This window comes from Ranitomeya imitator, chromosome 3 (assembly GCF_032444005.1).
Source record: "Ranitomeya imitator isolate aRanImi1 chromosome 3, aRanImi1.pri, whole genome shotgun sequence".
In the NCBI taxonomy this organism is placed as follows: domain Eukaryota; kingdom Metazoa; phylum Chordata; class Amphibia; order Anura; family Dendrobatidae; genus Ranitomeya; species Ranitomeya imitator.
In genome coordinates, this window is record NC_091284.1 from 134,863,337 (window position 1) to 134,878,042 (window position 14,706).

The 14,706-nt window shown below is 49.1% G+C and overlaps 1 protein-coding gene across 14 annotated transcripts in view; it reads right to left on the reverse strand.

Moving 5' to 3' along the window:
• Positions 1-14,706, reverse strand: part of CNKSR2 (connector enhancer of kinase suppressor of Ras 2) — a 550,079-nt gene that overhangs the window by 230,805 nt on the left and 304,568 nt on the right. For all 14 annotated transcript variants that reach the window (XM_069761485.1, XM_069761477.1, XM_069761484.1 and 11 more), the window contains one exon: positions 7,655-7,866. In XM_069761485.1, the coding sequence (XP_069617586.1) occupies positions 7,655-7,866 (212 nt within the window). The remainder of the gene's footprint in view (positions 1-7,654; positions 7,867-14,706) is intronic.

The window sequence follows — 14,706 nt, forward strand, 5'->3', positions numbered from 1 at the left end:
AGCATCAGTGACTAGCGGTGATGTCATCGAGGTTACTGCAGGTCACTGAGGCTGCATTCTCAGCCAGGCTGAACTGTGGTGACCTCTGACAGATCCCCATTCACACAGTGAGAAAAAGCCTCATGGTGCAGTGGTAAGTGCACCAGGAGAAATTTCTCACAGTGAACTGCGGTGAACTCTCTGAGCTCAGCACTGATCCATGAGACTTTACTACTGTACTAGCGGGGATCTCACCAAGGTCACAGCAGTTCAGGGGCCTGGCTGGGAATGCAGCCTCAGTGACCTGAGGTAACCTTGATGACAACTTTTTTTCAAGTATGTGATGCTAGTCCAAACTCATCTGTAGCAAATCACACCTGAAACCAGATCAAAATGGGAGAAATTGACTCAAACTTTGCATTGTGTGTCTGTGTGCGCCATACTAAGCATGTATAATAGAAAGAGGATAAGAGAACTGTCTGAGGACTTGAAAACAAAAAAATTGTTGAAAAATATCAATAATCTCAAGGTTACAAGTCTAGAGATCTTGATGTTCCTTTGTGCATGGTGCGTAACATGATCAAGAAGTTTACAACCCATGGCACTTTAACTAATTTCCCTGGAAGTTGACAACAAAGAAAATTTGATGACAGGTTGCAACACAGGATAGTGTGAATAGTGAATAAGCAGCCCCAATCAAGTTCGAAAGAATTTCAAGTTGTCCTTCAGGCTCAGGGTACATCAGTGTAAGTGTCACACCGTAAATGGCGATAAAGGGGCAGGACAGCGTACTGGGACCCGCACCTGTCCCTGACTCTATAAAGGGGCCCTGACTTGCCCTTATCTCAGGGGTACCTATAATGGTTAGGAGGCATGAGCCGGCAGCGTATCCCTGTCTCCTGCGTAGACCCTATCAGTGGCCTCCTCTCCCCCCCAGGAAGGAGGATTGCACAATAATAGCAAAACGACTAATAGGCAAGGAATACAGACAAAGTAACTTAAATAGCAAACACCCTGAAAACTCACACAACCACAGAGGAAACACTGAGTAGGAAAAAAGGGGGGGGGGAGAACAAAGGAGAGAAAACAGGTTTAACATGCAACCAAATAAGCAGCCAACAATCTAAGTAGATAAACCTCCAAGCTCCAACACTATGCTCCTTCACACTCCAAGCTAGGCAGCTGAACTGATCACTGACAACAGTTGTAGTCAAAGCTAGGTCTATATAGAGGATGAGATTACAAAATCCATATCAGCTGAGAGACCAAGCTCTCAGCAACTTCAGCAACAAGGTTAACTCCTGCACTGCTGGCACAAGGCAGCCAGGTCAGAATTCAGGAGAAGAGCTTCTGTTCACTGTGTGTGAACGAGGCCCAGAGCGCTGCGGTTGTCTGAAGCCTTTTAGTCACGGTAGCCCCGTGACAGTACCCCCTCTTCTATGAGGGACCTCCGGAACCTCAGGGCCAGGTTTCTCAGGATGGGCTGTATGAAATGCCCAAACCAACCTAACCGCATGGACATCGGCAGCAGGTACCCACGTCCTCTCCTCAGGACCATACCCTCTCCAGTGTACCAGATACTGTAGAGACCGACGAACTAAACGAGAATCCAAGACCCTGGCTATCTGGAACTCGAGATTTCCATCAACAAGGACCGGAGAGGGAGGTGAAGGTGACGTATTGGATGACGCCACAAACTTCTTGAGTAAGGAGCGCTGGAAAACATTATGGATCTTAAATGACAGAGGCAAAGCCAGCCGAAAAGCAACAGAATTCACGACGGCCACAATCCTATAAGGGTCAATAAACCTAGGGCCCAATTTCCACGAGGGAAGTCTCAGCTTAATATTTTTTGAGGACAACCAAACCCAATCACCCACACACAGGTCCGGACCTTCTACACGTCTCTGATCAGCCGCATTCTTATATCTGGAACCCATCCTCTTCAATTTATCAAGAACCCCTTACCATACAGACGTGATGGATGAAGAAAACCTCTCCTCTTCAGGAACACCTGATGAATCCCTGCTATTAAATAAACTAAATTAAGGATGAAAACCATATGCCCCGAAAAACGAGGACTTACCAGTAGACTCATGAGTACGGTTGTTTACTGCAAATTCTGCTAACGGTAAGTACTTAACCCAGTCCTCCTGATTCTCTGAAATGAAACACCTGAGATAAGTTTCAAGATTTTGATTTACACGTTCTGTCTGACCATTAGATTGAAGATGAAAAGCTGAAGAAAACGACAAATGAGTCCCCAGCCGGCTGCAGAAAGCCCTCCAAAACTTGGAAATAAATTGCACCCCCCCGGTCAGAGACGATATCTGAAGGAATACCATGCAGTCTCACAACCTCCTTGATAAAGACCTGTGCCAGAGTCTTAGCATTTAGTAACACGGGAAGTGCAATTAAATGAGACATCTTGCTAAATCTCTCAACTACGACTAAAATAACTGTATTACCCTCCGAAACCGGTAAGTCAGTGATGAAATCTATTGACAAATGAGTCCAAGGTCTATTGGGAATCTCCAGAGGTTGGAGAGACGCAGACGGATGAGAACAAGAGGTCTTGGAACGTGCTCATACACTGCAAGTAGCGATATTTTCCTGTACATAATGTTTTACCCCAGACCACCAAAAATGCCAAGAGAGAAAGTCCGTGGTAACCTTACATCAAGGGTGTCTGGCCAAAACAGAGTCATGATGTTCATTTATGACCCCGAGACAGAGATTAGCAGGAACAAAAAGTTTACCTGAAGGACAGGCTGCTTGGGCGTCCCCCTGTGCCTCTACCACCTCTCTCTCAAGATCAGAATTAATTGCGGAGACTACTACACCCTTCTGCAGTATAGGACCTGGCTCACAATTATCTCCAGCCCCTGGGAAACAACGGGACAACGCGTCAGCCTTGACATTCTTGCTTCATGGCCTGTATGTAATGTAGAAATTGAACCTGGCGAATAACAGAGACCACCTTACCTGCCTAGGTGTAAGACGCTTCGCAGATTCTAAATACAACAGATTTTTGTGATCTGTGATCACATGACAGGGTGAAGTGCTCCCTCCAAAAAATGGCGCCATTCTTCAAATGCCCATTTAATTGCCAACAGCTCCCTGTTACCAATATCATAATTCTTCTCCGTAGGAGATAATTTTTTTGAGAAAAATGCACATGGACGCCACTTACTCGGAGAAATCTCCTGTGACAATACAGCTCCCACCCCTACCTCAGAGGCATCCACCTCTACAACAAATGGCTGAGTGATGTCAGGCTGTATTAATATGGATGCAGTGGAAAAACACTTTTTCAAAGTTTCAAAAGCCTTGCAGGCCACACTGGGCCTTGCAGAGAAGTCCGTGCCTCTGTTGGTCAGGTCTGTTAATGGTTTGGCTACCACAGAAAAGTCTTTAATAAATTTGCGATAGAAGTTTGCAAAACCCAAAAACCTCTGTAAAGCCTTAAGGTCCTCAGGGCGACCCCACTCGAAGACCGCCCTGACCTCGGCTGGATCCATACGAAATCCTGTGGAGGACAAAAAATATCCCAAAAATGGAATCTCTGACTGCGAACATGCATTTCTCAAGTTTGGCAAATAATTTATTGTCCTTGAGTACTTGAAGGACCTGTCTAACACGAGCCAGATGAGACTCGAGGTCAGGAGAATAAATTAAGATGTCAGAGATATACCACCACAAACCTACCAATCAGATGACTAAGTATATCGTTGACAAAATGTTGAAACACGGCAGGGGCATTACATAACCCAAAAGAAATAACCAAGGTCTCGTAATGTCCCTCTGGAGTAATGAATGCTGTCTTCCATTCATCCTCCTCCCTCATGCGAATGAGATTATATGCCCCCCGAGATCCAATTTGGAGAACCACTTAGCCCCCACAATTTGATTAAAGAGATCCGGAATAAGAGAGAGCGGAAAAGGATCCCGGACCGTAATTTGATTTAATTCACGGAAATCTATACATGGGCGTAAACCCCCGTCTTTCTTCTTTACAAAGAAGAACCCAGCTGCAATGGGAGATGACGAGGGTCTGATATATCCCTTGGCTAAACTCTCCGTGATATAATCCTTCATGGCTTGTCTCTCAGGAGCCGAGATATTGTATAGCTTACTCTTAGTTAGCTTAGCTCCTGGAACGAAAGTTATGGCACAATCATAAGGGCGGTGTGGAGGTAGCTCCTGACTTCCCTCAGAGAAAACATCCTCAAAATCTGAGATAAAGTCTGGCAGAACCTGAGAAGCCACCCCGGCCACCCAGACAATGTTCCTGCAAAACTCACTCCGTTTAGAAACCTCTCGAGTCCGTCAGTCTAGCATCGGATTGTGTAGCGTGAGCCAGGGTAAACCGAGAACTATTCGCAATGGTAATCCCCCCAACACAAAACAATCTATTGACTCGGAGTGCAATGCCCCTATTTGCAGGATCACCCCTCGGACAATCTAGGTGAAATTTCCCTGTCTCAAAGGTGCAGAGTCAATTGCAATTATGGGTATGGATCTAGACAACTCCTCAGTTTTAAGCCCCTGGGTCTGAACGAACCCAGCATCGATTAAATTAAACCCTGCCCCAGAGTCTAAGAAGGCAGAAACTATGAGCTTATTTTCACTAAGACTAATCTCGGCTGGTAAGAAAAATTGTGGCTTACCTATGGAGGAAACAAGTACACCCGAGTTGCCAACCTCCCCACAACCTGGGCTCATTAGTTTTCCAGCGGTTGTCTTCTAGAAGTACACACATATGCATAATGACCCTTTCCGCCACAGAAAAACAAACACCTCCCTTATGTACTGCTGCTGTCCCCTTAGATCGAGTTGCGCCACCTAACTGCATAGGTTCCCCTAGAGACTCAGGTTCTGGTAACTCCAAATTCGAGTCACCCTTAAAAAGCGGCATCTCCTTAAGTCTCTGGCGCAGGCGGCGGTCTACACGAATAGCTAGAGACACAGCAGCCTCTAGAGTAGCTGGTCTCTCCTGTAGGGCGAAGGCATCTTTTATCTTATCAGATAGTCCCTGATAAAATTGACTGTGAAGTGCGGGATCATTCCACATTGTAGCAGTAGCCCATCTCCGAAACTCAGAGCAGTAATCCTCCACTGGCCAGTCTCCCTTGCGGAGGTGACGTATTGTGGACTCAGTGAGGGAGATGCGGTCAGGATCATCATACACGTGACCCAAGCCTCGAAAGAACTCCTCCACAGTCCATAACGGCAAAGCATCAGCAGGAAGTGACAAAGCTCAGGCCTGGGGATCTCCTTGTAAGAGCGAGATTACAATCCCGACCTTCTGCTCCTCGGAACCTGAAGTGTGGGGACGCAACTTAAAGTATAATTTACAGGCCTCTCTGAATATAACAAACTTGTCGTGCCCCCCAGAGAACCTGTCAGGTAATGCAATCTTAGGCTCCAGTGCAGCTTGTGGAGGTGCGGCAACCCCTGCAGTAGCCACTGGAGTGCGCTGTACAACCGCCGAGCGGATGCGTGTCCGGATAGTCGGCGCTTTGGATGTAGCGGAAAACCTGCTCCGCCAAAGTGCCGCCCCCTTCTGTACGCACGGTGATTCCAGATGTGTTTGGAATAGTTGCACCCTATATATATAGGACTGTGTTATTTACCTTGTGGAGACGGAGCGTCGCCACAAGGTAAACAGACATGCTGTGTTCTAAAAGATGAGCCGCATGTCCAGGGCCAGCGTCAGCACCCGGCGTATCGGGGCAAGTGCCGGGGCCCTGAACAAATGGGGGGGCCCACTCGTGGCCGGGATACCAGGGAGCCCGGGCTGCTCCCCCAGCAGCTTCGCCACTACTTGAGCTCAGCCGTCACTTAAATAAACATGGCCGCGCACAGTGCACTCTGCAGCGATGTCTCTGCTTCTGCTAGTAATGACGCGGCCGGGCGGACACACAAGCAAAGTTAAAGGCACAGTGTCTGCCTGACCGCATCATTAGTAACAGACACAGCTGCAGCGTGCACTGTGGGTGGCCATGTCTGTTTAAATGACGGCCATCGATCAAACAGCACTCCCTCCATATCCACATGCCAGAGGAGCCTGATGGGTGACAAGCCTGGGGGAGGTGAGTGAGGCTTGTGTGTTGTGTCTGTCTGTATGTCTGTGTATGCCTGTATGATGTGCATATCTGTGTGTATCAGTGTGTTTGACTGTACACATTTATGTATTTTTGTGAATTTGTCTTCAAATATATGTATGTAAATATCTGCGTATTCTATGTGTATATCTGTGTATTGTATTTGTGTGCATGTCTGCGTATTGTATTTGTGTGCATGTCTGCGTATTGCATGCGTATGTCTGCGTATTGTGTGTGTGTGCATGTCTGCATATTGTGTGTGTGTGCATGTCTGCGTATTGTGTGTGTGCGTGCATGTCTGCGTATTGTGTGTGTGTGCATGTCTGAGTGCTGTGTGTGTGTGTGCATGTCTGAGTGCTGTGTGTGTGTGTGCATGTCTGAGTGCTGTGTGTGTGTGCATGTCTGAGTACTGTATGTGTGTGTGCATGTCTGAGTGCTGTGTGTGTGCAGCATGTCTGCGTATTGTGTGTGTATGTCTGCGTATTGTGTGTGCGCGCGCATGTCTGCGTATTGTGTGTGTGTGTGCGCGCGCATGTCTGCGTATTGTGTGTGTGCATGTCTGAGTACTGTATGTGTGCAGCATGTCTGCGTACTGTATGTGTATGTCTGCGTATTGTGTGTGTGTATGTCTGCGTATTGTGTGTGTGCATGTCTGCGTATTGTGTGTGTGCATGTCTGCGTATTGTGTGTGTGTGTGTGAGTGCGCATGTCTGCGTACTGTAAATGTGTGTGTATGTCTGCGTATTGTGTGTGTGTGCATACCTGCCTATGTGAAGGATGAGGGGGAAGGCTAGGCCTTCCGTATCTGTGCATCATGAATCGTGGTATGTGGGCCGACTGAGACTCATTTGCCTGGGGCCCACAAAATCCTGGAGCCGGCCCTGCGCATGTCCATAAACGCAGGCCGCCGGATGCGTGTTCGCACGCATAGTGGAGATGGGATTCCATAAAATCCTCGCCACTATGCTGTAACATATGGACGCTGCGGGTTGAACGCTGCGGCTGTATGCAGTGTTCAATCCGGATGTAACCTGGCCCGTGGACACATACCTTAATAATTCACGATACGCTATAGCAACTACTAAACATCTGCCTGCAAAATTCAGGTTAAATTTCTTATATTTTAAGGGTTATGTGGTAACAAAAAAAATTATTTCCTTTCTACACTATTTAATACCATAATTATTTGATAGCAGGTGTCTGTTTTTTTTTTTTTTATTGAAATGGGAAACTTATGCAAAGGTATTGCCTCACACTTTCATATGTGAAAGTGTTTGTTTTATAATACATTTATTTCCAAAAAGCAGTCACCTAATCTGCTACCCTTAAAAAAGAAAAAAAGATCAATTTTTAAAAACAAACACAAAAACAGATGTAACATTTATATTGAAAAAAGCAAAGCAAAAAACAGAACATGCCAGCTTTTAAAATGCATCAGTTTCACAACAGATCTGATTTACTCTTGATTACACAATGTAAACTTATACCTGCAGCAGATTACAAAAACGTGATGCAAAAGAAGCCTTGTACACACTATCTCATCAGACACATAGAGCAGTAGCACTTACCATAGGTGGGAGTGCTTTCTCTGCGACTCTGCATGTTGGATCTTCCTTTGTCATATTCGTAGCAATAAAGGACAGCATCTTCCTCTACAGTGTTGAATCGTTTTCTATACTCCTGATCCAGAAATGAGTTTGGAGACTCTGATCCCTTTGATACTGGTTTTCCAACTATATGACGGCTCACATCTTCACATGGCAAATTGCCTTTCTCGTCTCTTAAAAAAAAAAAAAAACATTTGTTGAAAACAAACCTTTGGAGCTGCTCTACAGAAATGATTAAGGAATATAATTTTTAAAGCAAGCAAGTTTTTGTTCCCTTCTATCCCACGATCCAAATTTACTAGATGGTTGTAACGACAACAAGGAGGCAGCGGCAGCAGAGAATACATTTATCTCTATATCTATAGCTACCTGCCAAGCAACCTATCTGGCATGTACTACTGTATGTTAGCAAAATTATTGCATGTATTAAGTGTGATGGCACTACTGTCCTACCGGCATACTAATTATTGCTTACCAAAATCATAAAGGACATGAATAACTTGAAGACTTTCTTACTTTCTAGTCTAAGGGGTAGTTCATATGGCTGCTTTTTTTCCATGGCTTGAGAGGTCTGCAAATAAGCACGGAGACTTATTCGATATTGATCTAACTTGGATCTAACTTGCCAATGTAAGTCTATGGCTCCATTAAAAAAAAAAAAAAAAAAAAAAAAAAAAAAAAAAATCGGATAGCATTTAGATGCCATCAGTGTGCTATCCATTTTTCATGGACTGTTTGATAGGAGAAGCTGGAAAAACTTTTTTTTTCCCTACCCAAAAAAAAAGTGATGATATTATCCGAACTCTGGAGAAACCCATATATACACTCTGCTGTAAATCTGATGAAATACTGATAACAAAAAAAAATGTTGATGAAGCTCAGACCGTTTTTATTGTGTGACGTCTAGCCCTTAGCAGTGAAATCTGTCAATTCAACTCATTTAGTCAGAAATCAGCTTAGAAGTTGATTCAGTAGATGAAAGATAACCTTTAGACCTTGATTTCAGACAAGTTCATTGGGAAATTTTACTGTCAAAACTAAATGGTCCAAAGATTTTATTAAAATACATGCTGTCACAAACTCACTTGTAAAGTACTGGAGGGAAGATATGAGTCACTACACTTAAGGCCCCGTCACACTTAGCGACGCTACAGCGATCCCGACAACGATACGACCTGTCAGGGATCGTTGCTGCGTCGCTATGTAGTCGCTGGTGAGATGTCAAACAGTGAGATCTCCCCAACGACGCAGCAGCGATGCGGCGACCTGTAGCGACCTGTACAACGATGTCACATGGCAGCTATTTCATGACGATTAACAGACCTCAATGGGGGACGTCCTGTCAACGAGGTCATTGGTAAGGTGTCAAACACAGCGATGTGTGCTACCCAGCGGGACCTCAACGATCAAAAAAAGGTCCAGGCCATTCCGACACGACCAGCGATCTCACAGCAGGGGCCTGGTCGCTGCTACGTGTCACACATAGCGAGATCGCTACTGAGGTCGCTGTTGCGTCACAAAACTTGTGACTCAGCAGCGATCTCGCTAGCGATCTCGCTTTGTGTGACGGGGGCTTTAATGGCGTCAGTGATATAAATCCAGAGTATTTTCCTCCAGCACACTAAAGTGTAGTGAGGTTTAAACTAAAGTTGCATAAATGAGGCTACTTTCACACTAGCGTTTTCTGCAATCCGTCACAATGCGTCGTTTTGCAGAAAAAACGCATCCTGCAAAAGTGCTTGCAGGATGCGTTTTTTCCCCATAGACTTGTATTGACGGCGCATTTGCGACAGATTGCCACACGTCGCATCCGTCGAGCGACAGATGCGTCGTGCTTTTGCGGACCGTCGGGAGAAAAAAACGCTACATGTAACGTTTTTTTCTCCTGACGGACCACTTTTTCCGACCGCGCATGCGCGGCCGGAACTCCGCCCCCACCTCCCCACACCGTACAATGGGGTAGCGGATACGCTGGAAAAATGCATCCGCTGCACCCATTGTGCAATGCAGCAAACGCTAGCGTCGGAATCTCTCCCCGACGCATTGCGACGGGGAGATTCCGACGCTAGTGTGAAAGGAGCCTGAGCTGGTTTTATGTGGACATTCATAAAGTGGGAGGGAGAATTTCCACCTTATCTCCACCTGCAGAGCCAGCACCACTGTGTCCTGACAGGACCTTTGTGATGTCACAATCATGTGATTAATCGCACATGAGTCACATGGTCTGGGGCTTAAGTAGCTGGCTTCCAAAGACAGTAGTGTTCAGTGTGCCTGGAGAGGAAGCACTCCAGTAAAGTGTTTGTGTCCACGTCGTATGTTAAGGACCCGAACCATGGACATTGCTAACCATGAGCGGGTTGATCCTCGCAAGGAGAAGGACTGCGTTTTGTTTTTCTGTTTTGCCCAGAGGGCCATGTTTATTTGTTTAGTTTATGCTGCCATAAACAAAGCATGTTCTTAAAGAGACAGTGTTCTGTTTCTACCTCTGTGTCCAGCTGAGTGAGCCGCTCTACCACAGGTGGTGTTAGAAGTACGGGCGAACATGTGTGACGGCCACAAGCCAGCGTACAATGTTTGGCAAGATGAAGGTCCTGCTTAAACATCTGCTAAATGCACAGGAGCAACAGCACCAACAACACCAGCAACAATTACAGCGGCAACAGAGACCAGTAAGCTGCTTAAACAGCAGATGCAGCAGCATCAGCAACAGATTGACTTCCTTATAGAGGCGGATCGTGGAAGGCTGGCAGCCCCTCCCCCAAGTCCAGGTGACGACACATACATCTGGAAGGTGGTAAGACGAGCCATGAAAAAAATGACCCGGGTGATGATGTGGAGGCATTTTGTACTGTGTTAAAGCGGGTGGCAAAGCATGAGAAGCTTCTGCCAGAGGAGTGAGAGGAGGTGCTGGCCCCCTATTTGACTTGTTAGCCCCAGAAGGCCTATTATGATTTGGCATTATAGGATGCACAGGAGTATGCCAAATTAACAACTAAAAGTTTTACATGCACATGAGTGACTGTCAATCAGAGCACAAAGGGTTCAACATTGGGCATACTGTGGGGACAAACCGCCTCGATCCCAAATGTTTGACTTATTGCATCTTGTGCAAAAATGGCTGCAGCCAGAACCTTCCAGTCCAGCCCAGATGGTTGAGCGTGTGGCATGGACATATTCATGCACACCCTTCCTAGGCTGATGCAGACCCAGGTTGCTCAGGGAGATTCCCAAAATGCGGACGAACTGGTGGGCCTAGTGGAATGGTACCAGGTAGTCGAGAGGTCTCTAAGAGTGCCAGGGGGTGGTGCATCCCCATACTGAGGTACCCAGTGAGAACCTGAGCCCCAAAAGAGGGGTAGCAGAGCCACCACTGGGGGGAATCCTAGATCCCAAGGGGTCGCTGAGGGGTTGCCAAAGGCCATAGGTAAAGACTTGTTTTGCAGGAGATGTTGTAGTCCTGGACATATGTCCGTTCTTTGTCCCTTGTCCTCCAAAGAGATGGACTGCAGCCTAGGGAGGCACTGCTCTTAATAAGCATATTCCGCCTGCAGTGTGGACTATCAGCCTGGTGAGAGGCCACAGGCATGTCCCATGTTAATAAATGGGGTGCTGGTGTCAAGACTCAGACTCAGGGAGTTTGGTGACCCTGATAAGGGCCATACTTCCCCATCAGTTGATCCCAGGGAAACACGTGGGCATCCGCTGTATGCACGGGAACACCATGGACTATCCTCTCTCCAGAATGTCAATAAAAACAAGCCAGGATACGGAGTCCCATGAGGTTTGGGTAGTCAAAGGTTTGCTACACCCGTGATAATCGGGTGGGATATGCCACGGTGACTAGGTGGTTTCTGGTGTTCCAGGACTTTACTTTTCATGTGGATCACACAGGGCCGCCATCAGGGCATTACAGGCATCACTGCCGTATGGGGCCCGGTGATGAGGAGCAAAAAGGGGGGCCCGAGCGAGCACGCTGGCAGCCGGTCCGGTCCGCGCTCTGCTCGGGCCCCCCCTGACATTTTTATTCAGGCTGCGGCTGCAGTGCCACTGTGCTGTGCCTGCTGTCTCTAAATGAGCCTTGTACCTTTAAGGCGGCCGGGCCCGCGGTGATTCATGGGCCCGCCCGCCGCAAGTTAGTGACGTCACACGCTGCCCTGCTCCACTTCCTCATTCCGGGACCAGAGCAGAGCAGCGTGCGGCGGCACACCACGTGGACGGCGGAGGCCGAGGGAGCAGAGAAGAGGCAGCGGGGGACCACCGGACGACGAGGGACCCGGCGGAGGAGAAGAGGCAGGCGGCAGCGGGGGACCGGTCACCGGCAGAGGAGAAGAGGGCAGAGGCAAGCGCCGGCGGCAGCGGGGCCCGGGGGACCGGCAGAGCAGAGAAGAAGAGGCAAGCACCGGCGGCAGCGGGGCCCGGGGGACCGGCAGAGCAGAGGAGAAGAGGCAAGCGCCGGCGGCAGCGGGGCCCGGGGGACCGGCAGAGCAGAGGAGAAGAGGCAAGCGCCGGCGGCAGCGGGGCCCGGGGGACCTGTCAGTGGGGCAGAAATGCTGGACACAGTGGGGCAGAAATGCTGGACTCAGTGGACAGTGGGGCAGAAATGCTGGACACAGTGGGGCAGAAATGCTGGACACAGTGGGGCAGAAATGCTGGACACAGTGGGGCAGAAATGCTGGACACAGTGGGGCAGAAATGCTGGACACAGTGGGGCAGAAATGCTGGACACAGTGGGGCAGAAATGCTGGACACAGTGGGGCAGAAATGCTGGACACAGTGGGGCAGAAATGCTGGACACGGTGGGGCAGAAATGCTGGACACGGTGGGGCAGAAATGCTGGACACGGTGGGGCAGAAATGCTGGACACGGTGGGGCAGAAATGCTTGACACGGTGGGGCAGAAATGCTGGACACGGTGGGGCAGAAATGCTGGACACGGTGGGGCAGAAATGCTGGACACGGTGGGGCAGAAATGCTGGACACGGTGGGGCAGAAATGCTGGACACGGTGGGGCAGAAATGCTGGACACGGTGGGGCAGAAATGCTGGACACGGTGGGGCAGAAATGCTGGACACGGTGGGGCAGAAATGCTGGACACGGTGGGGCAGAAATGCTGGACACGGTGGGGCAGAAATGCTGGACACGGTGGGGCAGAAATGCTGGACACGGTGGGGCAGAAATGCTGGACACGGTGGGGCAGAAATGCTGGACACGGTGGGGCAGAAATGCTGGACACGGTGGGGCAGAAATGCTGGACACGGTGGGGCAGAAATGCTGGACACGGTGGGGCAGAAATGCTGGACACGGTGGGGCAGAAATGCTGGACTCGGTGGGGCAGAAATGCTGGACACAGTGGGGCAGAAATGCTGGACACAGTGGGGCAGAAATGCTGGACACAGTGGGGCAGAAATGCTGGACTCAGTGGGGCAGAAATGCTGGACACAGTGGGGCAGAAATGCTGAACACAGTGGGGCAGAAATGCTGGACTCAGTGGGGCAGAAATGCTGGACACAGTGGGGCAGAAATGCTGGACACAGTGGGGCAGAAATGCTGGACTCAGTGGGGCAGAAATGCTGGACACAGTGGGGCAGAAATGCTGGACACAGTGGGGCAGAATTGCTGGACACAGTGGGGCAGAAATGCTGGACACTGTGGGGCAGAAATGCTGGACACTGTGGGGCAGAAATGCTGGACACAGTGGGGCAGAAATGCTGGACACAGTGGGGCAGAAATGCTGGACACAGTGGGGCAGAAATGCTGGACACAGTGGGGCAGAAATGCTGGACACAGTGGGGCAGAAATGCTGGACACAGTGGGGCAGAAATGCTGGACACAGTGGGGCAGAAATGCTGGACACAGTGGGGCAGAAATGCTGGACACAGTGGGGCAGAAATGCTGGACACAGTGGGGCAGAAATGCTGGACACAGTGGGGCAGAAATGCTGGACACAGTGGGGCAGAAATGCTGGACACAGTGGGGCAGAAATGCTGGACACAGGGGGGCAGAAATGCTGGACACAGTGGGGCAGAAATGCTGGACACAGTGGGGCAGAAATGCTGGACTCAGTGGGGCAGAAATGCTGGACTCAGTGGGGCAGAAATGCTGGACACAGTGGGGCAGAAATGCTGGACTCAGTGGGGCAGAAATGCTGGACACAGTGGGGCAGAAATGCTGGACACAGTGGGGCAGAAATGCTGGACACAGTGGGGCAGAAATGCTGGACACAGTGGGGCAGAAATGCTGGACACAGTGACAGGGGCAGAAATGCTGGACACAGTGACAGGGGCAGAAATGCTGGACACAGTGACAGGGGCAGAATGCTGGACACAGGGGCAGACTGTGAGACCCGGGGGCAGAATGCTGGACATTGGGGCAGAATGCTGGAAATTGGGGCAGAATGCGAGACACGGGGCAGAATGGAGATACAGGGCATGATTGGAGACACGGGGCAGGATGAAAGACATGGGGGCATGACTGGAGACAGATGGGGGAGGATTGGAGACAGATGGGGCAGAATGGAGACACAGGGGGCATGATTGGAGACAAGTGGCTGGATTTCAGACATGGGGGCATGGTTGGAGACATAGGGGGCAGAATGGAGACATGGGGCATGATTGGAGACAGATCGTGCAGGATCATGGGGCAGGATGGATATGATGCAGAAAGATGGGGCAGGATGGAGAGATCACATGGGGCGATCATATGGGGCAGGATGGGGAGATCATATGGGGCAGAATGGATACTCATGAGGGCAGGATGGGAGAACATGTGGCTGACGCCAGGAATGAGACACACGGTGGCCAGGCTGGGGGATATTATTACCATAGGGGCTAATTTAGGGATATTATTACTGCAGTGATGTATTTATTTTATTTTTTGAGGACACGGTTTTAAATGGGGGGGCGGTCCTGTTACTGTGTAGAGTGACACTATGTCGCCTCTTTTTCTTCATGTGGTGTAATGTAGAAGGTGGGAAAAATTAAGTAATGTATTCTACAAGCGGAGCTCGAGATAACT